Source organism: Saccostrea echinata, unplaced genomic scaffold (genome assembly GCF_033153115.1).
Source record: "Saccostrea echinata isolate AGI-Se365-2 ecotype Australia unplaced genomic scaffold, CSIRO_AGI_Sech_v1 ptg000045l, whole genome shotgun sequence".
In the NCBI taxonomy this organism is placed as follows: Eukaryota; Metazoa; Mollusca; class Bivalvia; order Ostreida; family Ostreidae; genus Saccostrea; species Saccostrea echinata.
The window spans coordinates 4,883,261-4,909,866 of record NW_026889794.1 but is presented as its reverse complement, the minus strand read 5'-3'; the positions used below and the strand labels follow the sequence as shown (position 1 = coordinate 4,909,866).

At 34.9% G+C, this 26,606-nt stretch overlaps 2 protein-coding genes across 2 annotated transcripts; both read right to left on the bottom strand.

Annotated features, from left to right (window-relative positions):
- Positions 1–8,967, bottom strand: LOC133201659 (sialate O-acetylesterase-like). Its single transcript, XM_061337447.1, has 9 exons — positions 8,927–8,967; positions 8,196–8,553; positions 3,469–3,607; positions 3,120–3,303; positions 2,739–2,830; positions 2,327–2,451; positions 1,366–1,523; positions 686–881; positions 1–326 (listed from the first exon to the last, which is right to left on the bottom strand). Exons 1-9 carry the CDS (start codon positions 8,965–8,967, stop codon positions 30–32), a joined length of 1,590 nt encoding a protein of 529 aa, XP_061193431.1. The 3' UTR covers positions 1–29.
- Positions 8,968–13,301: 4,334 nt separating this feature from the next.
- LOC133201686 (temptin-like) lies at positions 13,302–25,732 on the bottom strand. Its single transcript, XM_061337477.1, has 3 exons — positions 25,437–25,732; positions 13,693–13,861; positions 13,302–13,569 (listed from the first exon to the last, which is right to left on the bottom strand). Exons 1-3 carry the CDS (start codon positions 25,692–25,694, stop codon positions 13,469–13,471), a joined length of 528 nt encoding a protein of 175 aa, XP_061193461.1. The 5' UTR covers positions 25,695–25,732; the 3' UTR covers positions 13,302–13,468.
- Positions 25,733–26,606: the final 874 nt, after the last annotated feature.

Sequence of the window (26,606 nt, the reverse complement as noted above, 5' to 3'; positions counted from 1 at the left end):
GAAAGTTAAATTATATTTCACGTTTTTCTTCATCTCACAAATATTGGAATTTTATTCTGATAAAATTTAATGTGCTTGGAGTTTATTAATCCCTTGCCGAACATCGGAGAAAATGGAATATCAGTGCCCTTTACATACAGGGCACACATCTTGAAGGGACACGGGGATTCTCGCCAGGCGTAACGGTATCCCATGACGTATTTGTTGGAGCATGTACCATTATAGGAGACGGTTATTTTGTGAGGTTCCTCCTTTATGATTGGGGTTTCCATCCACACTGAGTCTGTTCCGTCACATTTCGACTGGTTATTTGAAGAACAACAAAGCTAAAAAAGAAAAGAAATTATATATTAATTTTCATTACACAGCTAAAATATAAATAAAAGGTTAATTGCTAAAATCTTTTTTCTCTGCAAGTTATAATGGAATAACGTATTTTTTGTACTCTATATCAAATATTATTAATGGAAACTTTATATTTTAGCGGCATAATGCCAGGATATTGTCTCACAAAAACTGGAATAATTACCGTATGTCTAAGAAAAGTTAAAATCAGATTCTCGAGTGATACTATTATAGTAACATGTTACTGACTCTCAAAAAAAAAAAAAAAAAAAAAAAAAAAAAAAAAATGAAGATCTTTATAGGAACATTTGTTAAGAAGTTTTTCTATTTTCAAATCTACCTCAAATCCAGTTTTTGACCTGACTTCTATTTCCACTGCATTATCAAACTCGAACCCAACAGTAAAAAATCCGATGTCCACGTAAAATGCCGTGATGTTCGGTCCCTGGAATGGGCCTACTTGCATGTTATAAGCAACGGAAAGACCTGCCAGGGCAAGACGATGGCACACATCCTCTTTGTCTCGCGGGTGAATACTAAAACAATAAAAATAGCAAAATGATATGAATCCATAGTGAATTATGATGCATGAAAATTTATATTTTAATGACAACAATTCAGGACTATAAAAAACCCAAATTAATCAAAATTTGGCAACATATATTGTTCAAAAGGAATTTGAACGAAATATATGGAGGGAAATTAAAGCAAGATAAATTTATTACACATCTTTCTAATTTAAAAAAAAAAGCTATGCCTTCCTTTCGCTTTTTATTTCAAAGTTTTACCATAAAGTTTCTACCTAAAAATAAAATTGACATCAACAATTTTGAACAAAAATTCCTTTGATTTTATCCTCTGAGTGAATTTGACAAATTCTTCCTAGCGTATCTTATATCATCATCATATCTAGATAAATGTATCTAAATATATCGTTATTTATAGTGTTTGGTATACAAGTACAAGTACATTATCCCCTGCTTTAAGGACTTGCACTGTTAAACAATAATGATCTACTACCTTCCGTACGGTGACTTGTAGTCTGGTAAATCCATAGCTACAGACATGAACACATTCTGCATTCTGTAGTTTGGAACGTATCCATAGTCCGCGGTTTGGTGCCAGCGAATATCCGGGAATCCAGTTATCACTGAGGGATCATTACGATTGGGGGCGAGCTGAAAATTTCACTGAAGCATTGAATGGCTATTTTTTTTGCATTTTTGGCAATTTAGCTGTAAACCACCTAAGATATGCACACAACTTACAAACGTCAAATTTGCATACATAGTTCCTGCGATTCATAATACAGTAACTTGCAACCTTCAAGCATTGAATAATTCAAAATATATTATATTGAAAGTGACGGTAGTGTACATTTGTGTTAAGTGGCATATTTCTGTCCCCTAATTGGTAAGTAATTTTTTCACAGAAATGATAATAATAAAATAAAACAGTTAAAATGAATTACACCATAAAATCTTTGAGACCTTTTTATAAAAAAAAATCATGATATGGCAATCGGGAACCTTTCTTCTCCTTCTTTGCATGGGACGTAAAAAAATTATAATTGTATGTAATAAATGAAAATACGAAGATAAACATGTATTTTTGTTTTGTGTGTATATGTGTATTTGTATTGTTATAATTATAATAAAAAAAAATACATCAAATTACATTTGAAATTTAAAAAAAAAATTATGACAATCGGGAACCTTTTTTTCTTCTTTGCATGGGATGTAAAAAATTATGATTACATGTAATAGATGAAAATATAACCTTTGAAATTGTCATTCTCTACAAAAAGTTTTTGAAGTCTACTAAACTACATGTATAACTATTTTAAAATGACTTCTAACATGCCAAACAATAAATCATTCAAAACAAAGAATAATCACATTTCATTTTTCCAAGACTTTATTAACGATACGTATTAGCTGGAAATATATAAGTTGCAATTATTTCAGTTCCGGACACTTACCTGAACAAATCCGAACGGAAAATTCGCTGCTGTTCCTGATGCAGCATTGAATTTCTTTCTCCAGTCATCAATCATTGTAGGAAAATAACAGCTGTATTTATCTGGTTTGCCAGCGTTTGCCTCACCTAGAACATATACATACATGTTGATTTAACAGACAAAAAAATAATCTACAACTATCATGAATTTTATTCCAAGCGTGAATGTATTACAAATACAGGTACATGCATTTATAGTTATGAACGTTTCTTTTAAAAGTATATCTTTTTTCAAATTAAATATTGATGAAAGTTTCACTTCAGTATGTCATGATTAAGTATTATAATTAAGGTTTTTAACTTTTGCTTCATAAATTCATTCAAATAATGTATGATTTTGCATGTGGGGAAAAAGGAGGGCCATTGCTACCAACCTTGATACCAGATTGCACCTTTAATCGTCATCTTTGTAAAGGGATGCATCATTGCATTCCATAACTGTGAATTTGAAATGGCGTTTCTTTGACTGAAAAATATCTTTCTTTTAAAATAAGAGGTAGTTAGACTTGAAAATTTCAAACAAGCTAAAATCAGAGAAACCAAAAATGAAGTTATATATGTATCTTTGCCTATCATTAAAATGAAATGATCCGTAACTCAGAATATGAGCAAAGTTAAATAAACTTTAAAAAAAAAAATAAAAAAAAATGTGCATCACATAAAAATACATATTAACAAACTTTAGGGGCCGAAAAGTTTTCTGAAAATATCTAAATTAGTTGATATAAGGATAAGGTGCTAGTATATTAACCAACCTTTTCACCTTGTTTGGGGTATTACAGAGCTTGAGTGCATCAGGTGATGACCAGAGCTCAATAGCGGTTCCTCCCCATGACGAAGCAACGAGCCCAACAGGGTATTTCAGTTTTTGGTATATGTATTTACCATATAACCAACACACAGCGGAGAAATACGTCCATGGCTTATGTCCCAAGCTGTCTAAAATACATATAATTATTGTCAGGAGAGAGAGAGAGAGAGAGAGAGAGAGAGAGAGAGAGAGAGAGAGAGAGATTTTAGAATACAAATAATTTCATAAAAACATTGTACATGTAAAATTTCATAAGATTAGTGAATTAAAGGTCTAATTTGCATATACTTTACCTTTGGAAGGTTTAGACCATGGCTCGTCAATTTGGAGTAAATCTAATTCTGGATTTGAGGACGTTCTCTTTGTGGCTGTGAAAACCCGTATATTCTGATAATTTGTAGTATCTGCTAATTCGTATGACGCATTTAATGCCTGTCATTTAAAATAAAATCTGTCAGAGTAAAGTATTGCTTAATTCACGATATCTACACCAACAAGTAAATAACTCAAACTCTTTGAAGAAAGAAATACAGATGCTGTCATAACCACAAGCGTTTGCACTCTTCTACTCATCTGGTTTATTAGGAAGCCACAATGGTTATTCTATAATTTACAGTTATATGTATGTATCAAATTGAACAAAAACTGCTCAGGTGAGCATGTGGCCCATGAGTCACTTATGTAAGTATTTCATTTCATAAATCATTATGTAAAAAATTTAAATGAACCAGAAATTCTGTTATAAAAGAGTTTTAGAAAGATGTTTTTACGACGACGTACTATCAATTAACAATAGTTACTTTCGTTCATATGTCGACTCAATATATCCCAGTGAGCTTGAAATAAAAGATACCTCAGATTCTGAAACATCTGTTTCATATTTAGATATTTTACTATGTAGAAAAAGACGTTAATGGTAACCTAACAACAAAGCTTTCTGATAAACGTGATGACTTCAACTTTTCAATCGTCAACTTCCCTTGCTTATGTAGCAATATACCCTTATCACCTGCATATGGGGTTTATGTCTCTCAGTTGATTCGATAAGCAAGAGCATGCTCTACGTATGAACAATTTCTAAAACGAGGCAAGCTTTTGAAAAACAAGTTGATGAAACAAGGATATCAACAGTCTCGTTTGAAGTCATCATTTCGCAAGTTTTGCGGTCGATACAATGACCTTGTCAGCACATACAACCTATCATTGAGTCAAATGGTGACTGACGTTTTTCATACTATAATTGTTAGGCCATTATTTATACACTGAACTGTCTACGGATATTTCCGGTTTTTTCCCGATCATGACAAGGAGTACACGGCGGGTATGACCGGTCGGAAGCGGATGCTCACTCCTCCATGGCACCTGATCCCACCTCTAAATTTTGAGGTCCGTGTTTGCTCTTCTCCAAATTTGTATCGTTTCATTGGACTTTCGAGATTGAATACTGTTTGTTATCTTCATCTTTCATTTTAGGGGAACCATATTGCACATCTACAGTGGACTGGGCATCCTCAATCATATTCCAAAATATGATTCATATATTTCATATTGCTTAAAATATGAGGGGAGTTTTGGTTTGTGTTTTTCGGCACTAATCAGCGTTTCGTATAAAAATTCCAAAAGCGTATTGCACCACAAATCATATTCTAAAAGATAATATAACTATTTCGTAAAGTGTTGAAGGAGTTCTGGAAACCATATTATTTCAAGAAAAAAGTTTTTCGGCCCTAAATTGCCCCCCGGATGAAGATGAAAACTCAGAAATCTTATAATTGTACAGCTACAGGACACCTCCAATCATACTCCAATAGACAAATTGGCTACTGCCTCAAAGATAGTGTGACTAATTTGATTTGAACATATTTTATTATGTACTGAAACATAAATGGATTGGGCGGCAGGTATAGCCTATATAAGCCCGGTGACTGATGGATGAGTAGACCGGGTTCAGGCCCGTAGGGAGCAATTTCAGTTTGGGGGTTTGGGCACAACTAAACATTTTCACTTTAGGGATACCACCAAGCAAAAATATCTTGACAAACAAAAACAATATTGGTGAAGGAACACATCTCTTAGGTAGCTTTGTTTTCTATAGTATGGTAAGTATACTATAGATCGGCAAAATTATTGAGGGGGTGGGGGGCAATGAAATTACTTTATGAAATATAAAGATAAGGAACAGTAACTAAGCTCAAACGTCCATTGGAACAATACATATTGGAAGCAGATCAAACAGGGACCTAAAAATCGTTTTGTGATCAGTTGCCATGGAGGAGTAATCATCCCCTGTCGACTGGTCACACCCGCCGTGAGCTGTTTGTCATGATCGGGCAAACGGAAAAATCCGTAGACAATTCAGTGTTAAAATAATGACCTAACAATTTGTAAGAAAAAAGTTAGTCAATATTCGATTTAGAGATGGGCTGTATTTGCTAACAAGGTCACTGTTAGTGTATCGACCATAGAATTTGCAAAATTTTGAATTTAAACGAGACTGTTGATATCCTTGTATCATCAACTTTTTTGTCAGTATCTTGCTTCGTTTTAGAATATATGTAGATGCCAATCAACTGGGAGGCATAAATCCTATATGCAGGTGATCATTTTATATTGCTACATACAATGATGTACATTCAAGTGGTAAAATTTTACGTTTGAATGAAACGTTTGGGTCTTTCTTATCGAACGGCAATTATTACGTAATGACATGCTCATTTCTTTACAAAGGAGAAAGCAATATTCGCTGCAATGTTTTGAGACACCCATCTCTCTGCGACTAGCAACGCGAACTTTGATGAAATGAGGATTTTATGAAGTAAGGAGAGAGTGAGAGAATCTTCGATTCAGCAAAACTCACGTATTCAACTAATATGTACAAAATTATGAATATATCATGCCTGTTCAAGTTATTACAACACATGCATCGATCGAACACGTGTTTACTCAGTGTTTATGTAAACTGCCAATCTGATTGGCTATTGTATACAGTATATCAAAGACGTACTAAGTAATTCAAATGTGACGGCTTTTTATGCCCCCGTAATCGAAGATTCTAGGGCATATAGTTTTTGCCCTGTCCGTCCGTCTGTCTGTCTATCTGTCTAGCTGTCTGTTTGTCCGCAAAAACTTTAACCTTGCCCATAACTTTTGACTGGTTGAAGCTATGGCTTTCATATTTTACATGTGTATTCCTTGTAATAAGATCTTTTTTTGGGTACCATCATATTTGTTCTTTTGACCTTGACCTTGGAGTTTGACCCCCTTTTTCAAAAATTTTATGAGACTTTAACCTTGGCCATAACTTTTGAACAGTTGGTACTTGGGCTTTCAAGCTTCACATGGGTATTCCTTGTGACAAGACCTTCCTTTGGACACCAACAACTTTGACCCTTTGACCTTGGATTTTGACCTACTGCTGAAAATACTTAATCCTTACCCATAACTTTTGAACAGTTTGTATAGGGCTTTCATATTTCACATGTGTATTTCTTGTGACAAGCCCTTTCTTTCGATGCCAACAACTTTGACCTTTTGATCCTGAACTTGGAGTTTGACCTACTGTTGAAAAAACTTTAACCTTGGCCATAACTTTTAAACAGTTGGTGCTAGGGCTTTCATATGTCACATATGCATTCCTTGTGACAGGACCTTCCTTTAGATACCAACAACTTTGACCCTTTGACCTTGATCTTGGAGTTTGACCTGCTCTTGAAAAAATTTAAACCTTGGCCATAATTTTTGAACAGTTGGTGTTAGGGCTTTCATACTTCACATATGCATTCCTTGTGACAAGACCTTACTTTAGATACCAACAACTTTATCCCTTTGATCTTGGAGTTTGACCTACCTTTGAAAAACTTTAACACTGGCTATAACATTTGAACGTTTGGTTCTAGGGCTTTCACATTTCCGGATCATGTGTATCACTTGTGACAAGATGGAGTTTGACTTGCATTTGAGAAACTTTAACCTTCGCCACAAGCTGCCATACAGGAGCATCAGTGTTTCACAAACACATCTTGTTCCTTTCTGAAGAGATGGGGCATGTGTCATTATTTAAGCTCAAAACAATCCATTCAAACGGAAAATTTTACAATTTTGCGCATCATTGTATATAAGGGAAGCTCATATAGAAGTTTTTGCATAAATACTGCTTCATTTGAATACAACAATAGGTTTGTTTATAACCGGGGGGGGGGGGGGATAAGAACCCATCGGAATTCGAACAGATTGTTGGAAGACTAGTAAGTAAATTTAGGAGTTCCATTTTTATTGAAAAAGCAGATTCTCTGATGTCAAAAAACCTAGACTTTAATTTATCTAAATTAATTGCATTGGCAAGCGTTTCCTGAAAACATACTTGAAATTTGAAATTTTCCTTATTTAATAATAACAATAATAATAAACTTTAAAGAAATGCCATGTGTAAATACACATTTTTTGAGAATTCAGAGACATTTTTGTGAGTATTTGCAATTACTCAACTCCTGATTTTCAGAACATGAGGATCAGTCTACTTATACTTCTGAGGCCTTAAAAATTGTTTATTTACAAAACATTGTCAACAAATGCCTTTTTAACACAGGCACTTAAAGTTACATATTTTTCTTATTAAACATTTAAAACATTTAACCCTCTATTTTTATAAACAGGCACGTTTTCTGTGAAGAAGTTGTATATTTATTAAAAAGAAAAGTGAAAATGAATATGCCAAATATCAAGTTCTTAAACATGTAGTTGTTTTCTAAATAGTCTTTAGATATCGTAAAAACTTGATCAAATCTTGCGAATAGTTCATGTAGAACATTTTTGGTAAAATGTGAAAAAATACAATGTAATTAAAAAAGGAGAAAAAAGAAATGAAAGAAATGAACCATGTTTGGAATAAACTATTTTGATGTATTAATGTTAATCATTACTGGGTACCTCACTCAGCGTAAGTTCAAATTGAGTGGAGGAAACTCATGTACATGTATACATAGAACTTGTTGATTTTACTTAGAACAACATTTTCGCTCACCATATCTAACGTGAATTCCATGTTACTTTGACCAGAGCAAATCCAAACATCTCCAAACAGAACATCAGTCAGATTGATTTTGTTTTGTCCGTCTGTTGCCTCAATAGTGACTGGTTCAGGACCTTCCTGAGGGGATAGCGAGACTGTCCACACCCCGCCGTGTACGTTCGGATAGTTCACAGAAAATGCCCTTACATGTTGTTGTCCGTTGACAGTAACAGTGACGTTTTGTCCCGGTTTGGAGCAGTACCCCCAGACCTGGGCAGACTGGGGAGCTTTTTGTAGCACCATACCATTATTAAAGTAGGATGCAAAAGAAAGCTTTCCTGGCTCTAATAAAAATGCAATTGAATTTATTCTAGGAATAGAGAGAAACAACTGTAGGTTTAAAAAAGTTAATAATACTTTTTACATTAAATTTTGATTTCGGATAATTCAAAACTGACTATACATCAATCTTAAACTACATTAAATAAATGTTTTGTATTGTACTATAGATTTGTTAATTTGAATTTGCCGCTTCGGGATGGTGTTCCCCGTGCAAAACTCTATAATCTGAAATAGAACATTTCTATTCCGGTTTCACCGACGAAAAGTTGTGAAATTTTTTGCTATCCAATTACTGCCTATACTGGTATTGGTATATTTAACGATGCTTTGTTACATATATCCATATTTTACATAGTACATGAACATAGGGGATCAATATAAACATGATAAAATTCCCATACCTGCTTGCACTGTCACAATATCTATGGCAAGAAGGATCCATACTAATAAAAACTTGATGTTTGTTTCCATGATTTCCGGGGGTGTTATCCTGGGGTATTATCCATTAATCTAGGGTCCATTTTATCTACGTTGTTATCTAACTTAAACATCGTTTTACTGTTAACAACTGGTTAAGATGTAGTCCGATTTTGTGTCAAGGCCGCTTATCTCCTTTTTAACGAAATACGAAGGATGTTCCTTTTATTTAATGCAGAAATTTAAAACCAAAAACCACGTGTCTGCACTTGATACAAGGTAAATAATGAAGTTCACCCACAGGCACTTGACGTTACATATTTTCTTATCAAAAACAAATATAACCACAAACCTAATAATTAGGTATGGGGTTACATGTTTGCTTTAATAAGAAAATTAGGTAGTGTCAAGTGCTTGGGATTTCACCCAGATAAATTCTTCTCTGAATGAAGTTATTTGCCATAAAAGCAATGTTGTATTCAAAACTGGTAAACTTTATAAGGTCTTGTATGGCGTAAATATCCTTTCTACAGCTGTATACAAGGCCATGGAACATTTACAGGCAAGATTTGAAATATGCAGTTTACGGCATTTCCGTCTGTTATAGTCAAAAACATTTGATGATAGACATTGAAATTGTCGGGTACATTTGTACGTCTCAGAAAAACCATTCGATTGAAATTCTAGTTCGAAATTCATTTTCAATCCACTTGAGGTATTTTCATATGCAAAATGTTAAAGAATGATTAAAAAAAAAAAAAAACAAATAATTTCAATTCCCACATGTATATATAGTTTGAAATTAATATTTTGTCGAGTCAGATTATTTATGTACATGCCTTCACATAACAGAATATATTTATTTCTAGGATAACAAAAGATATAATTCATTTTCTTCTTTACTGATAGATGTTTGACAAGGAAAAACGGGGAGGGGGAGTGTCCAAACTCAAAACTTTCTTATTTATTTCCAAGCCCCCCCCTTTCACACACACACACACAAAGAAATAAAATCAGGAATCAAATTGTCGACTCCCTGCTATTTCCTAAAAAAAAAAAAAAAAAAAAAAAAAAAAATACTGGACAGAAAATTCTGATTGATATTTTCAAACTATTCCGAAATTGAAATTATTTGTCTTGTGGATCAATCAGTAACACTGTGGTTACATTGTTGCTGAGGTGGATTGAACATGAGTTTTAAACTAGAATTTCAATCCAGTGTTTTCACAGACTACCGCGACAATTCGTACCCGCCCATGGCATTGTCTATCATCAATTGTTTTGACGCTAAAAGATGGAAACGACTAAGCTGAATATTTCCAGTCTTGCCAGTTAATAATCCATGGTCTTAACAGGGATATTTTTACATGGTTAAGGAATAAATCAAATATTAAGATAAAAACCAATGACATGTTCAAAAAACTATAAAGGTTCTCTTCACTGGGATGCAGCATCTCAGCACTTCCGTATAAGCAAGTTCTTCGGTATATTCAATGTCAATGAATAATCTCAATATCGATTAAAATTAGAGAATTATGAAATTTTTTGGGGAAAAAACATTTTTGCATTTTTTCAAGATAATTTTTATCGACAAATTTGCCGCTTTCATTGAAATGAAACAGGTGAAGATAAGGAGCAGTGATTGGTCTAAAAAAAAACAATCTACAAACACAGATATTAACACAACAAAATTGAAGCTATGAACTTGGATATTTAAATACGATGACATCTAGCTGCAATTTAATATATATATATATAATTTTATGAAGATTTTCAATCACAGTTGACATCAACATTTACTGAGTGATGCCATTCGAACAAAATCAAAAATTTAACAAGATTTACGTACACATAAAAGTTGCATACAGTTCATATATGTAGTATGAAAATTTTATTCGCCCTTATATTATTTGAAAACATAAATGTACATCAATCTTTTTATTCACTCTAAAACAATATTTCTCCATTATAAAAAAAAATCTACCTTTTTCATGTCCACAATTCTTTCATAGATGCAGATCATATTGCTAAGAAAACGATTTTTTACACAGAGATACCTCTGCGCACATGGTGTTGTAAACAGTTCTGGTAAAACAGCCTGAATATAGTACTTGTTCAACTTTGTAAGCATACCTATACCCAAATTCTTTTTCAAATAAAATTCTATTAACTGATAAAGGCTGTTTTATTGACTGTCCAAACAGCAAAATCATACCATTGCCTTTCAGTAATGACCAGTATACACTGTATTTGATAATAATTAGATGATCAGTTTCAGAATCAGTGCACCAGTATTATATTCAATTGTGCATATTTCCTGGGAGTCGAAGTTTTTCATGATTATGGTGTTGGACACTTTATCTCCAAAATACCTTGGGGGTCAGTGGTGTTTTTTTTTTTTTGGGGGGGGGGTCAAGACTAGTCTATCTGGACTTGCACCTACATGTAGATGAGGATACTAAGCTGGATTTATAAATCATCCACATTGCTGCACAAAACCTCCTTCATTCAACACCCGCTGTATTCTGGATATTTTCATATATTCTCCTAGTTTCTATGATATTTTTATTAAAATTTTTGTACTGAAACAGCCTTTTTACCACCCACCTAGCCTTGCAATAAAAACACGTCAAAAAATTGAGCTTATAATTTTTCAGATCTTTGAAAATTCCATTAGCTATTTCTAGTTTGACCCCGAGCGTTTCTCTCAATTGCATTACCTTCTTCCAATGAAATTTTAAACTTTGAATAATAATCCTGGAATATTAACACTGCATCATCAGATGAGAGATCTTATGAGTCATGATACATTTGGTATGTCGAACACAGATATACCCTGGATATCCTTCTTACCGGTTCATCTGTTCTACTTTCATAATACAAAGTTGCGTATCAAAAAGATTTCAGCACCTATTTCATCTTTAAAAATTAATTTTTCGCTTAAAAACAAGGGAATGATCTATCATCAATTACATGCATCTACATCAACATATTCATGGATTAACAAGGTATGCATACCCTGTTGTGCAAATACAATCAGCGGAATGTACGTTTCCTGTGACTTTGAACAGCACTGCCCAGACCTCATAGTCTGGGGTCTCCTTCTTCTTGCTACTTGCTAAGGGAGGAATAATTTTACATTTGATAAAACAGTGTGAACATTCGTCACTGACATGATGATATAGGAAGTCCTTTTTTTCTCCCACTTACATTTTGTCCATACTTTCTCAGATGAAATATGAAGATAACGAACAGTATTCAATTTCGAAAGTCCAATAAAACGATACAAATTTGGAGCAGAGCAAACACGGACCTCAAAATTTAGAGGTGGGATCAGGTGCCATGGAGGAGTGAGCATCCCCTGCCGACCGTCACACCCGCCGTGTGCTCCTTGTCATGATCCGTAGACAGTTCAGTGTATAAATAATGACCTAAAAATTAGCATGAAAAACGTTAGTCAGCATTTGACTCAGTGATAGGCTGTATATACTGACAAGCTCATTGTATCGACCGAAAAACTTGCGGAAAAATTACTTCAAACGAGACTGTTGATATCCTTGTTTCGATAACTTGTTTGTCAATAGCTTACCTCGTTTTAGAAATTTTTCATACGTAGAGCATGCTCTTGCGTATCGATTCAACTGAGAGACATAAATCCCATATGCAGGTGATTAAGGTATATTGCAGCATACATGTAAGTAAGGGAAGTTGACGATTGAAAAGTTGAAGTCATCACGTTTATCATAAAACTTTGTTGTTGGGTTACCATTTACGTCTTTTTCTAGTAAAATATCTTAATATGAAACAGATGTGTCAGAATCTATGGTATCTTTTATTTCAAGCTCACTGGGATATATCGAGTCACATATGAATGAAAGTAACCATTGTTAATTGATAATGCGTCGTCGATATATCGAAATGTCGAGTTGAAGGCCACAGCAAGTGTTTTCTTCTTCTCATGTAGAGGTTTTTGAATAAATTCTGCTTCATATGAATACAAAAAAAGTCTGCTAATAAGGGGTGCAATTGGTACCCATGGGAATTCCAACAGATTGTTGGAAGATCTGGTATGATTTCAATTCAGGAACTTTGTAACTATCAATATCAGCATCGTCTACATATTTACTTGATATTGAAACTAAGATAGTCCGCGGAAGCATAGTGGCGCCCCCCTTGCTAGGGGGATTAATTGTGATAAAGCTAAGCCATTGGAAAGTGCTATAGAAAGCTCTGTTAAATGTCTTAAAAAATAATTAGGTTATGTTTGGATTTTTATAAAGTTATTTATTGATAATAATTCTATTACAATAAAATCTCGACCTTAAACTTCAACGTAAATACAACGTTTCAATGTATACATTCTTAATAAAAATTCTGTTTTTTTTATTATGTGTAATCCAGTATGTATAATCCAGAATATTTATTTAACTAAATTACACAACATTAACAAGAATTTAACGCGTCTTTATACAGATAAAAACACTGTCATTCCTTTATCTCATTCTGCCCTCTTTCTGTGATCAAATTTACACGACTGGTAAAGATGCTACTGGGGGTGCTCTAGGGCAAATCTCACTCATTGGAGCTATGCAGTTTGGCATATCAGATTGGCTGTTGTCACATATTCCTACAAAATAATAAATAAATAACAATTGGAAATACAATCATGATCATATGATGATGCAATTACACACACACATACAGAGAGAGAGAGAGAGAGAGAGAGAGAGAGAGAGAGAGAGAGAGAGACCTGGATGTCCTATTGGGGTGCCTATGCTTGCTATTGGTGTTGCTGTGCCTGGTGTTCTTGGGGTGAACTGACAATTCGGGTCCCCTAATTCCTGTCCGTTTGTCAGACCATCACCATCAGAATCTTCCTGGCATACCCCAAGCCAGCTAAGAGAGGCGTTTTTATAAGCCTAAAACAGAAACATTTTGTTTGATTGAATTAAGGGTACAAGTATTGTATTGCAATCCTTCTGTTTAAGAATAAAGGTTAATGTGATATGTATATTTTGTATAAACGCGATCCAAAGTATGAGGAATTGTATTAAGTTTTGCAATTAAGAAGCCATAAGTATATATATATATATATATATATATATATATATATATATATATATATATATATATATATATATATATATATATATATATATATATATATATATATATGGCGTGTGTGTGTTACAGTAAATTTGCGATATCAGGAATTTCATGTATTTCCTAAATCGTTCAGTAAATACATGTTTTTACTGGCTGTTTTAGGAAATACAAGTAATTAATAAATAGACAAGGAAATTCATGTATTTACTGAAAAATTTAGCCAATTTTACAACTTTTACAAAACTAAGCAGAATGACTATACATATCTTTTAAAATATTCAATGAGTGTACAGATACTAGTAAGCATACTTTTAAAACAGCACTTTATAAATTTTTTTTCTACAAAGCTGACATTCGTCATAGATTAATTTCCGATTGTGGGCAATATTCTGTGCACAGTCTTTCTAAAATTCCATTTAAGGACGAATGCTTTAAACTTCAAAGGTTTCATCATTGAAAAACTGACATTAGTCGCATTTCATTATATGTATTTTATAAGATTTTTTTGGCATTTTTCCAGAGACAATATAGAAATAGTTTTATTTGCAAATAATACTCTCCAGGGTTTTGCTGTTAATGATTGCATAGTAGCATAGTACGAGTATCTAATAAAATGTGTGAAGAAAAGACAGTTAACGATTTTATTTTTTTAATATAAAAATATTTATAAAATTAACTGATGACAATTTCACACAGTTATAGTATGTTGTGGTTTAGACAACTGATTTCAGAAAATGAAAACAGCGTATCAGTATGTATTTTATTTCAAATAAAACAATTTTTACATTTTCTCTGAAAAAATGCAAAAAAAAAAAATCATAAGAAATAATTCAGAATTAGTATCGGTCGTTCAAAGTTGAGACCATATCTTAAAAAGGGATATCTTAAACATTCATTAAATAAAAATTTGGTGTAGGATTACACCAATATTTCTTTTTGCGATCAAAGTTGGTCAGAAATATCATTTTGATACCAAGTAAAGAGCTTTTCATTGAAAAGCCTCTTCTTATCATCAACCATTTTAAATGGAAGGTGAATCAATTAAAGACCATTGCATGTACAACAAGATATTGCATTTTACTCGGTTTAAGTTGGTATAACAACATTTTTACTGTGAATTTACTGTGCATTATTCATATTTTATGACCATACACTTAACGTTAAGGATTAATAAGTATAGTTTTTTTTCCCCTTACAAGTTGAAGAACTGCAATTATAATAAAACTACAGTAACTGTAATTTTTCTTTAAATTATGGATTGCAATTTGTAACCGATTATTTTGTCGCAACGATAGATCTGTAACGATAAGTCGGAAAAAATAAGATAAGTGTAAATTTGAATGCAGTGTCCTTAGAATTCATTTTAGAAAAAATTCTAAACGTTGATAGGCTATTCTGGAAATCTGTAAATCTAGATTTGGATTGTTGGAGTAATAGGTCAGTTTGATAAGTTTTAATCACCGTCGTCTTTACACCACGTCGTTACTAATCTTGTCCTGTATATTTTAATGACATTATCCTAACAAAAATTTACAGTGTACAATAGTTAACTATAGTGAACTAAAGTTGACAATAGTATATTCTTTGATACTTTCAATTACTATGAAACTTTACTTTCGATTTTTTCTTTTTTTAGATTACGAAGCTTAAAATCTCCTAACTTCAATACCAATTATGTAAAATATTGAAGTAATATGTGAATGTACAAGTCATATTTTGATATCAAAAATGTGCAGGCATGAATTGGGGAACATCAAAAGAATAACACTAAAATCATTTAAAATCCATAGTAAAAACAATTTGATTTACTATAGTAAAAAAAAACTTTAATTTGCTATACTAAAAACTTTGATCTACAGAAGTAAAAACGTTGATACTATTGAAAACTGTAGTTAACTATAGTAAACTATGGTAAAGCATAGTACATTGCATTTTTTGTTACGGTAGATAGATCACCGTTGAATATATTGCGGAATGATTTTAATGTGTTCCTGTATATTGTTATCCTGTCTACCCTTTGAAGTTATCTATCAAATTGATAGTTAAATTTGAAAAATATTAAACAAGCATTTTAGATTAAGTGATTACGTTAACGTCCATTCTTAGTTATCATTATGGTGAGAATGCAGAATGTACATATCTGTCATTTGATCCGAAAAATTTTCATTGTCTCTGATAGCCCATGTGAATACGACAGAAATCGATCCCTGCTTGGTGTTACAGTAAATTACATATTCGTAATTTTCATTCGAAAACCTGTGTCTTTAGAAGTGGTTCGTACGAAAGGCTATATATGAGGTGAATAATTGTTTAAATACCAGTTTTGGAGACATACAGCACAATAAAATTTCAAATTTTTCATAGAAGGCTATTAAAATCGAGTTCTTTAATCCAACATCATGAATATTTCATGAGGTTGGATTAAAGAACTCAATTTAATATAATGATCTTTTTTTATTTGAACAATATAATAAAGCTGCTGTGTGTCTTTGCCAATTCCAAATAGTGTTCTGTTGTTATACATGTACCCCTCGCTTGAAAAGCGGGGGTGTATAGTGATGTGGTTGTCCGTCCGTCTGTTACTCTTTGGGTTACACATCTCTTATCCGCAACTACCCTTATACCACTGAATAAAATTGAATGATACTTTCATCACAGAATCTTTATAACATAGTGCCATTGTGCACCTCCTATTTTACTTTATGATCGGACTCATATTTCGGGTTTCCAATAGCACAACATAGAACACTGTCATTCTTTCTGTAATATAAAGGGGTACCCATCTCTTATCCGCAACTCCTTCTATACCACTCAATAAGATTTAATATTACTTTCACTTATATTTTGTGATCGGACACTTATTCTTATTTCAGATCTCCCATAGCAAAACATGGACTTTGCTATTACATGTATAAACATATGGGAGGCGGGGGTTGGGGGGTTGGTTGGTTATCATTTTTGAGCTCTGTTCTCACAGTTCCTCTGGACTAAGTTCATTCTATTTTCAGTTGAAAGAAATGATTGGATTTAAAGAAGAAAGCCATGTTTAATGGTTTTCTTATTTTTTTCTTGCCTATTGGAATTAAAATTGAAATTTATAAAGTGTTCTGGTCAAACAGAATAATATAAATACATAGAGATCTTTTAAAAATCGAGAAATATGCATTTACGATTAATCAATAAGAACCTCTTGCGGGTACTGTATTCAACCGGCTTCCCTACTTTAAAAGATACTGTGAGCACTAAACTCACAAAATGATACCCCGCCTCCCATATGATTATAATGGCAAAGTCCATGTTTTGCAATGGGAGACCCGAAATAAGTTTCCGATCAAAAAGTAAACTAGAAGGTGCATAATGGCACTGTGTAATAAAGATTCTGTGAAAGTATCAATCATTAAATTTTATTCAGTGGAATAGGAGGAGTTGCGGATGAGAGACGAGTTCTCCTCAATATTATAGAAACTAGAGGAACTGTGAGTATTGAGCTCACAAAATGATACCCCCGTTTCCCAAATGTTTATAATGGCAAAGTCCATGTTTTGCTATGGGACATCCCAAATGAGAGTCCGATCAAAAAGTAAAATAGGAGGTCACAATGGCTCTATGCAATAAAGATTCTGTGAAAGTATCATTAAATTTTATTCAGTGGATAGGAGGAATTGCGGATAAGAGATGGGTACCCCTCAATGTTATAGAAAGAATGGCAGTGTTCTATGTTGTGCTGTTGGAAAACCGAAATATGTGTCAGATCAAAGAGTAAAATAGGAGTGCACAATGGCACCATTTAACAAAGAGTCTGTGAAAGTATCACTTAATTTTATTCAGTGGTATAGGAGGAATTGCGGATAAGAGATGGGTACCCCTCAATATTATTGAAAAATGGCAGTGTCTATGTCTTGCTACTTGAAACCCAAAATATATGTCTCATCAAAAAGTAAATTAGGAGGTGCACAATGGAACTATGTAACAAAGATTCTGTGAAAGTATCATTAAATTTTGTTCAGTGGTATAAGAGTTGCAGATAAGATATGTGTACCCAAAAGCGTTACAGACGGGCGGACGGACGTACAGACAGACTGACGTATATATATATATATATATATATATATATATATATATATATATATATATATATATATATATATATATATATATATATATAAAGCACTAAAAACCAACAACACTGTATATCCTAAGTGTCGGATCTACTAAGTAGATACAAGGTCACGGATGGAAATTTATATAAAGCACTAAAAATGACCAACGACACGAACAATAATAATTGTCAAATTTTCGGGACAACCTGTCCCTTCCTCAGGACAAAGAAAAAAGTTAAGAAGTCATAAAAACAAAGGAAATAGAGAAGCAAAAACAACTAGCACTACTACTAAACTACCAAACACTAAATATTTACAATGTTACATGTTTAATTTTGAGTTTATAGACAGTTGTGAACAAAGAAATCCGGAGCGCTATGAATTGCGTCCGGTCTATCGGGTGTACTCTGGTGAAGTGTGATTTACATAATTGAACGAATTAATTATCGCTAATTAATTACGGCCAACAGTAAATCGTACATTGTCTTGTTCTCTCAAAATAGCGTAACTCTACATGATAAAAAGAAATTAAAGAAAGATAATATGGAAGGACAATTTTGAAATATGAATTTGGATATATTATAAATTTGAAAAAAAAGAAATAAACAAAAATGTGAGCTGTAAATATTTGGGTAGGTTGTTCCAGGATTACTAATACGAATTAACGGTAAAGTTTACACTATATAGAGAGAATGAACTTGTTTGTTACAATTCGGGATTGGGTCTAGTTCACGTTCATCCTGGTGAAGTCATTAAGTTTGTTAATACCATTAGGGCGGAATGACTTCAGCCTGTGCATCCAGAACTTTTCCTTGCCTTTTCTCTGCGCGTCTGTCCATCTTGGATTATGGTCAATAACCACTACTGTCATGTCCTCCCATTTGTGACCTTCAAGGTTGAAATGTTCCCCAACGGGTTCATTGAGTTTTTTGGTCCTAATGGTAGAACGGTGATTATTGACTCTCCTGCGGAGATCTCCTGTTTCACCAACATACTGTTTGGAGCAAACTTTGCAGCTGATGAGATAAATGCAGTTGTCTGTTTGACAGGACAAATTCCCTAGTATTTTGTAGCTGCGGCCTGTAACGGGGCTGTTAAAACTGTCTGTGTCAGAGCTGTACTTACAGAGAAGACATCTTCTGTCAGAGCAAGTTTTAAAGCCCCCGTTAGGTAATGGATTGTCCAATCTGGTTCTTACTACCATGTCCTTCAGGTTCCTCGGGCGCCTGTATGCAGCCAATGGGGGCTCCTTAAAGACCTCTGCCATTCGTTCATTTGAGTGGAGAATTGGTAGATTCTTTTGAAGGATACCGCTGAGGTTCTTAAGGACGGGATGGTATGTGGTTACCAGAGGGACCCTGCCGCTATTGTCTTTTTCCTTGTAGCGTAATAGGTTTTGCCTGTCATGTCCCGCCATCTCATCAATAGCAGTTTGTACGGTGCGGGCATTGTAGCCTCTCTTGCATAAGTGGGACTTAAGGAGACCGCTTTGTTCTTGATATAAGGCAGGGGATGAACAGATGCGCCGAATTCTGGTGGCTAGACCCTTAGGCACACCCTTAAATGTGTGTGGGGGATGACAGCTAGTTGGCATAAGGTACAGATGGGAATCTGTGGGTTTCGTGTGGAGACTGAACTCGATTTCACCATCAGTCAGGGTAGATGTAGTATCTAGGAATATGTTTTTCGAATTAGATACGTCTACTGTAAATTTGATAGACTGATGAAAGGTGTTGGCGAACGAAATGAATGCCTCGAGGCTCTCGCGACATTCCACCCACTTCATCTCTATATCGTCAATGAAACGCAACCAGCTAAGGGGCCTAAATGGTGCTTGAAGTAGCAAGTTGCGTTCCAGTCTGCCCATGAAAATATTGGCATAAGATGGTGCCATTTTCGTACCCATAGCAGTGCCATTAACCTGCAGGTAATGTTCTCCATTAAACATGAAGTTGTTATACTTGAGAACATGTTCAAGGAGCTTGGCAAGGGATTCGGTAGAAGGAATTTGTATGGATCTACTATCCCAGACTTCTCTACAGGCTTCGATACCCTCATCGTGCGGAATATTGGTGTACAAAGATGTGACGTCCATAGTCACGAGAAGGGTATGATCTGGAAGGCCAGTAGAGGGCGTCTTGTTAATGTAGTCCGTGGTGTCCTTGAGATAGGATGGCAAATTCTCTACGTGTGGACGGAGATGTAAATCGATGTATTCAGAAATTTTCTCCGTGGGGTGTCCAATAGCGCTAACTATAGGGCGACCTGGCATACCTTCTTTGTGTATCTTAGGAAGCAGATAAAATTGTCCTGGTCTACAGTCAATAGGATTGAGTGTCTCATAGACGTTGTTACCAATCTCGTTTTTCTCAAACATTTCGTCAAGAGTTTTGGTGATGGCGGTGGAGAATTCTTTAGTGGGGTCAGAGTCCAGTTTCTTATAGAAACGTTCGTCTGAGAGTTGTCTATGGGCCTCCGCCATGTACGTCTCTTTGTCAAGCACTACTACTGTAGAGCCTTTGTCTGCTTTCTTGATTACAATGTCATCCCGATTCTTTAATGATTGTAAGGCGGATCTCTCCTCCTTACTCAAATTGTCGGGAGCCTTGTCTGGCATTGAAAGGAGTTTCTCTATGTCTGACTCAACGGCGTCAATATACGACTAAAGGGCTCCGCATTTGCCCGGTGCAGGTTCCCAGTCACTTTTTGGCCGATAGAGTTTGTGTTCCTCTAGGTCGTGCAACTGTGGCTGAGAAGAGTCATATGAGTCAACTTCGGAGTTTTTTCTAGAAAAATGCTCCTTCAACCGAAGTCTCCGAAAGAAAGCTCGGGTGTCCTCTCTGACTTGTTTTTCGTCGACCTCATGTGGCGTGGGACAGAAATTCAGCCCCTTGGAAAGAAGTGAGGTCTCCGATTCGGAGAGAGGAACACTAGATCTATTGAGCACTGGGCAGACGTCAGGAGTTTGTGAGGGTCCGTCCCTCGCGATTGTCGCTAAGCGCTTGAAGCGTCTCGAGCGGGGTTTACGTGTTTTGTTAACTCGGACCTCTGATCGGTTGTTCCTGGTCTGTGGAACACTGTCTCGGAGAAATTTCTTTCTTTGAGTCTTGTTGAGTTCATTTGTTAGGGCCATATTATAGGTGTCAATAATATTATGGGCTTCATCAAGATCAGCTTGGGACATGCTATCAGTGAGGGATGATTCTAAGGAAGTGATATCACTCTCAAATTGCCCTAACTTGTGGATATCCCAAGAAAGACAGAGTGACATCAATTGTTTAGAACACCTCTTTGTAATATCTTCCCAACGTTCTTGAAAGCGTTTGGAGATCGGCCCTATGTTAGGCGTGACATTAATCTGGAAACCTTTAGGTATAATGTCACACTCTAAGTAGGTCTGTAAATTCGAGACCCGGTGTTCAGTTTTGATTGATTTTTGGTGTTGTTTCTTCAGAAGTTTGAATGTTGGATTACTTTTTATAGACATGACCGATCTCCAAACGCTTTATAGTTAGCGCTATTGGACACCCCACGGAGAAAATTTCTGAATACATCGATTTACATCTCCGTCCACACGTAGAGAATTTGCCATCCTATCTCAAGGACACCACGGACTACATTAACAAGACGCCCTCTACTGGCCTTCCAGATCATACCCTTCTCGTGACTATGGACGTCACATCTTTGTACACCAATATTCCGCACGATGAGGGTATCGAAGCCTGTAGAGAAGTCTGGGATAGTAGATCCATACAAATTCCTTCTACCGAGTCCCTTGCCAAGCTCCTTGAACATGTTCTCAAGTATAACAACTTCATGTTTAATGGAGAACATTACCTGCAGGTTAATGGCACTGCTATGGGTACGAAAATGGCACCATCTTATGCCAATATTTTCATGGGCAGACTGGAACGCAACTTGCTACTTCAAGCACCATTTAGGCCCCTTAGCTGGTTGCGTTTCATTGACGATATAGAGATGAAGTGGGTGGAATGTCGCGAGAGCCTCGAGGCATTCATTTCGTTCGCCAACACCTTTCATCAGTCTATCAAATTTACAGTAGACGTATCTAATTCGAAAAACATATTCCTAGATACTACATCTACCCTGACTGATGGTGAAATCGAGTTCAGTCTCCACACGAAACCCACAGATTCCCATCTGTACCTTATGCCAACTAGCTGTCATCCCCCACACACATTTAAAGGTGTGCCTAAGGGTCTAGCCACCAGAATTCGGCGCATCTGTTCATCCCCTGCCTTATATCAAGAACAAAGCGGTCTCCTTAAGTCCCACTTATGCAAGAGAGGCTACAATGCCCGCACCGTACAAACTGCTATTGATGAGATGGCGGGACATGACAGGCAAAACCTATTACGCTACAAGGAAAAAGACAATAGCGGCAGGGTCCCTCTGGTAACCACATACCATCCCGTCCTTAAGAACCTCAGCGGTATCCTTCAAAAGAATCTACCAATTCTCCACTCAAATGAACGAATGGCAGAGGTCTTTAAGGAGCCCCCATTGGCTGCATACAGGCGCCCGAGGAACCTGAAGGACATGGTAGTAAGAACCAGATTGGACAATCCATTACCTAACGGGGGCTTTAAAACTTGCTCTGACAGAAGATGTCTTCTCTGTAAGTACAGCTCTGACACAGACAGTTTTAACAGCCCCGTTACAGGCCGCAGCTACAAAATACTAGGGAATTTGTCCTGTCAAACAGACAACTGCATTTATCTCATCAGCTGCAAAGTTTGCTCCAAACAGTATGTTGGTGAAACAGGAGATCTCCGCAGGAGAGTCAATAATCACCGTTCTACCATTAGGACCAAAAAACTCAATGAACCCGTTGGGGAACATTTCAACCTTGAAGGTCACAAATGGGAGGACATGACAGTAGTGGTTATTGACCATAATCCAAGATGGACAGACGCGCAGAGAAAAGGCAAGGAAAAGTTCTGGATGCACAGGCTGAAGTCATTCCGCCCTAATGGTATTAACAAACTTAATGACTTCACCAGGATGAACGTGAACTAGACCCAATCCCGAATTGTAACAAACAAGTTCATTCTCTCTATATAGTGTAAACTTTACCGTTAATTCGTATTAGTAATCCTGGAACAACCTACCCAAATATTTACAGCTCACATTTTTGTTTATTTCTTTTTTTTCAAATTTATAATATATCCAAATTCATATTTCAAAATTGTCCTTCCATATTATCTTTCTTTAATTTCTTTTTATCATGTAGAGTTACGCTATTTTGAGAGAACAAGACAATGTACGATTTACTGTTGGCCGTAATTAATTAGCGATAATTAATTCGTTCAATTATGTAAATCACACTTCACCAGAGTACACCCGATAGACCGGACGCAATTCATAGCGCTCCGGATTTCTTTGTTCACAACTGTCTATAAACTCAAAATTAAACATGTAACATTGTAAATATTTAGTGTTTGGTAGTTTAGTAGTAGTGCTAGTTGTTTTTGCTTCTCTATTTCCTTTGTTTTTATGACTTCTTAACTTTTTTCTTTGTCCTGAGGAAGGGACAGGTTGTCCCGAAAATTTGACAATTATTATTGTTCGTGTCGTTGGTCATTTTTAGTGCTTTATATATATATATATATATATACCTGACGTTAAGTATTTTTCTTAATATATAAAAAGGACCCCATATTTTATTAATCAAATTTGTAAGTTATGGGGCTATCTTATTTTTTTAAAGAAAAATGTGATTTGTAACGACAAGTGCCTATACAAATCAGACTTGTAATAGATTGGGCTTCTAGAAGAACAATGACCCCCCCCCCCCCAAAAAAAAAAAAAATGTCAGCTCACTTAGACTGTAGCGAAACTACTATAAAATTAACCTATGGCTTAGTTTGAATTAACAATTTATTTTTGACATAATCACAATAAATATTCATTTATCTGACAGATCTATGCATTTTATAGTGAAGAGAGCGTTGAGGCAATAAGACAATTTGTATTTTTATAATCTACACAATCATTGATCTTTCAAATTTATTTATACGTTTATAAGTACATGTATCTGCAAATGGGACAAATATTCCTTTATTTTTAGATATGATTGATGAACAAGGCGTGCAGAATACATGTACCTATAGCTTCAGATATATAAAAGTCATATTCAGTTCGCGAATTTAGAATTTAGAGCAAAGTTACCTCAACATTATTGAAATTTATGAAATTATGGAAAACGAAACTTTTTTGAGGAAAATTGTCTCGGCAAAAATTTTTCTGTTATTAAAAAAAATAGTGTGATATTCGTGGGGTTCGAACCCTAGCAATAAAAATCCTGAGTATCGTTTTCCTTTGAGACTAATAACACGCTTACATGTATCACTACGATACACATATCCTGAGGACTGTTGGCATTAAAATCATGTTTGTGATATGACCCTTGACTAAATGGACTTAAGTATTTCTCGGAAAGATGCGAATGCTGTGTCATAAAAATGTATTTTTAAGGTAAAGTGGGTCTTGCTCCATGTTTTTGTTAACCAAAAATGTATTTATTTTTTAACTTTGAGGATAAACTTTCAAAAATATGGCGCGAAGACCCACTCACACCGAAAAATTGTGTTATAGTATAAGAAAATGATCCGTTTTGCCCTCGTTAGTGTATGCTATTTCATGTGAGATTTTTGCACATTGTGGAGAATTTACATAAAGTATATCTTAATTTTAGATGAATTTTTTAATTTAAGATACAATATCAAAGAAAATTTTGTTATAATTGAGATTTATTTTTTCACCTTCATGTTAGTCGCACTGTAGGCATGTCACTCGCTTGTTCGCCAATCTTCTTTTGACAAACACAGTGAGATTGATCTCGGTGGATTATATTGAAGGACAGTTCTGTTAGTCAAAAATTCCGAGTTTGGTTATGCTCATTTGACTTTAATTAGATTGACATCATTCGAAATTTGTCCAGCTCTGTGGGTGAGTGAGTGTTTGTGTGTGTGTGTGTTCTCAATGAAATGATTAATGTCACTCATACAAAATTACAATGAAAGACAATGTATGTCAATCAAACTTTAGAAAAAAATAACTTGCTATAATTCTGTTTAAAAAACAAGAACAACAAGAGTTGCTCATTTCAGCACCCAGATTTAATTTTTACCTACGAGGGTCATTAAAAAAATACGTAACTTTTTATTAAAATGTCATATTATAAGCAAATTTATTAAATATACTTAAACAATAAATCTAATGAATTTGAATAAAACAATTCAAATATGTTAAGATAATATTTTACCTCTCCAAAGACATTAAGAAGCGAAATACTCATGTCCATGGTATTCAATCCCTGAGCTACCAGTTTCTTTTTTAAAATTCCCTGTTCTCTCAAAAATTGCGGACGATCTGGAAATCGGTGTCCCACTAGCGTCCATGACGAACCTTCATAACCCGGACAAGGGTTTGGTACTATTTTCCCATTAGGAATATTGAGAGCGAAGGGCGGATATCCGTAAATTGTTCCAACACAAACACACAGAACTGTTAACTTAAACATGGTTTACTGCCGAATGACGATATGTCACAGCGTCCTGACTTAATAGGCGTAATCTCATTTGCGTTTTTTACAAATTAGCCGTGACGTTTATGCAGATTAGATTCGAAAGAGCAATTTACATTTGTATTTATCTTATTTTTTTTTTTAAATTCACCTGAGCCAAAAGTTTTCCTGTTTCACAGTAGGTCTGTATGTATCCCCCCATAATTTCGAAACCAATTTCAACCAAATTTGCCCTAGCTCATTCTTGGAAGATAAAAAGAATTCAAATGGAGGGAGGGATTCACCTTTTTTTTTCAAGGGGAGATAATAGTATTAATAGAAAGGAGTCTTTTAGAAATGTTATTTAGAACTGATCATGAACCAAAGATAACAAACATTCGGTAAGGTTTTATGATAAAACTGCACACACAAATATTGCATGTCTATTTAGGAATTTAAATGAAATATTCAAAACTAGAAATATGTGAATAGGACATGAATTCACATACAACATGAAAAGAAATATGATGAGTGCGCTTTTGGCGTAGTATAACTATTTTTTTTTTTAGATTCACTCTTGATACATTTTTAAAAGACTCTAGACGGGATATAAGAATTTCCGGTTGGGGTTGTAATCTACGATAAAACTAGAGACCTCAGAATGGAAAACTCGGAAGTTTCTGGTTTTATCCTACATTTATAACCCCAACCGGAAGTTCTTGTATCCCGCCTAGAGTCTTAAAATGTATCGAGGTAATTTTCGAGGGATAAATAAGTGGTTTACAATAAAGTGGCTCGACCAGAGACGTCTGAAACGATTTATTTGAAGAAAAAGTCTCTCGAAGCGAATGATGTCATATTAAAGTAGGTTAAAGTGACAGTACGGCGCATCTCATCAAAAAACTGACTAGATAAAATTTTCCGACAAGA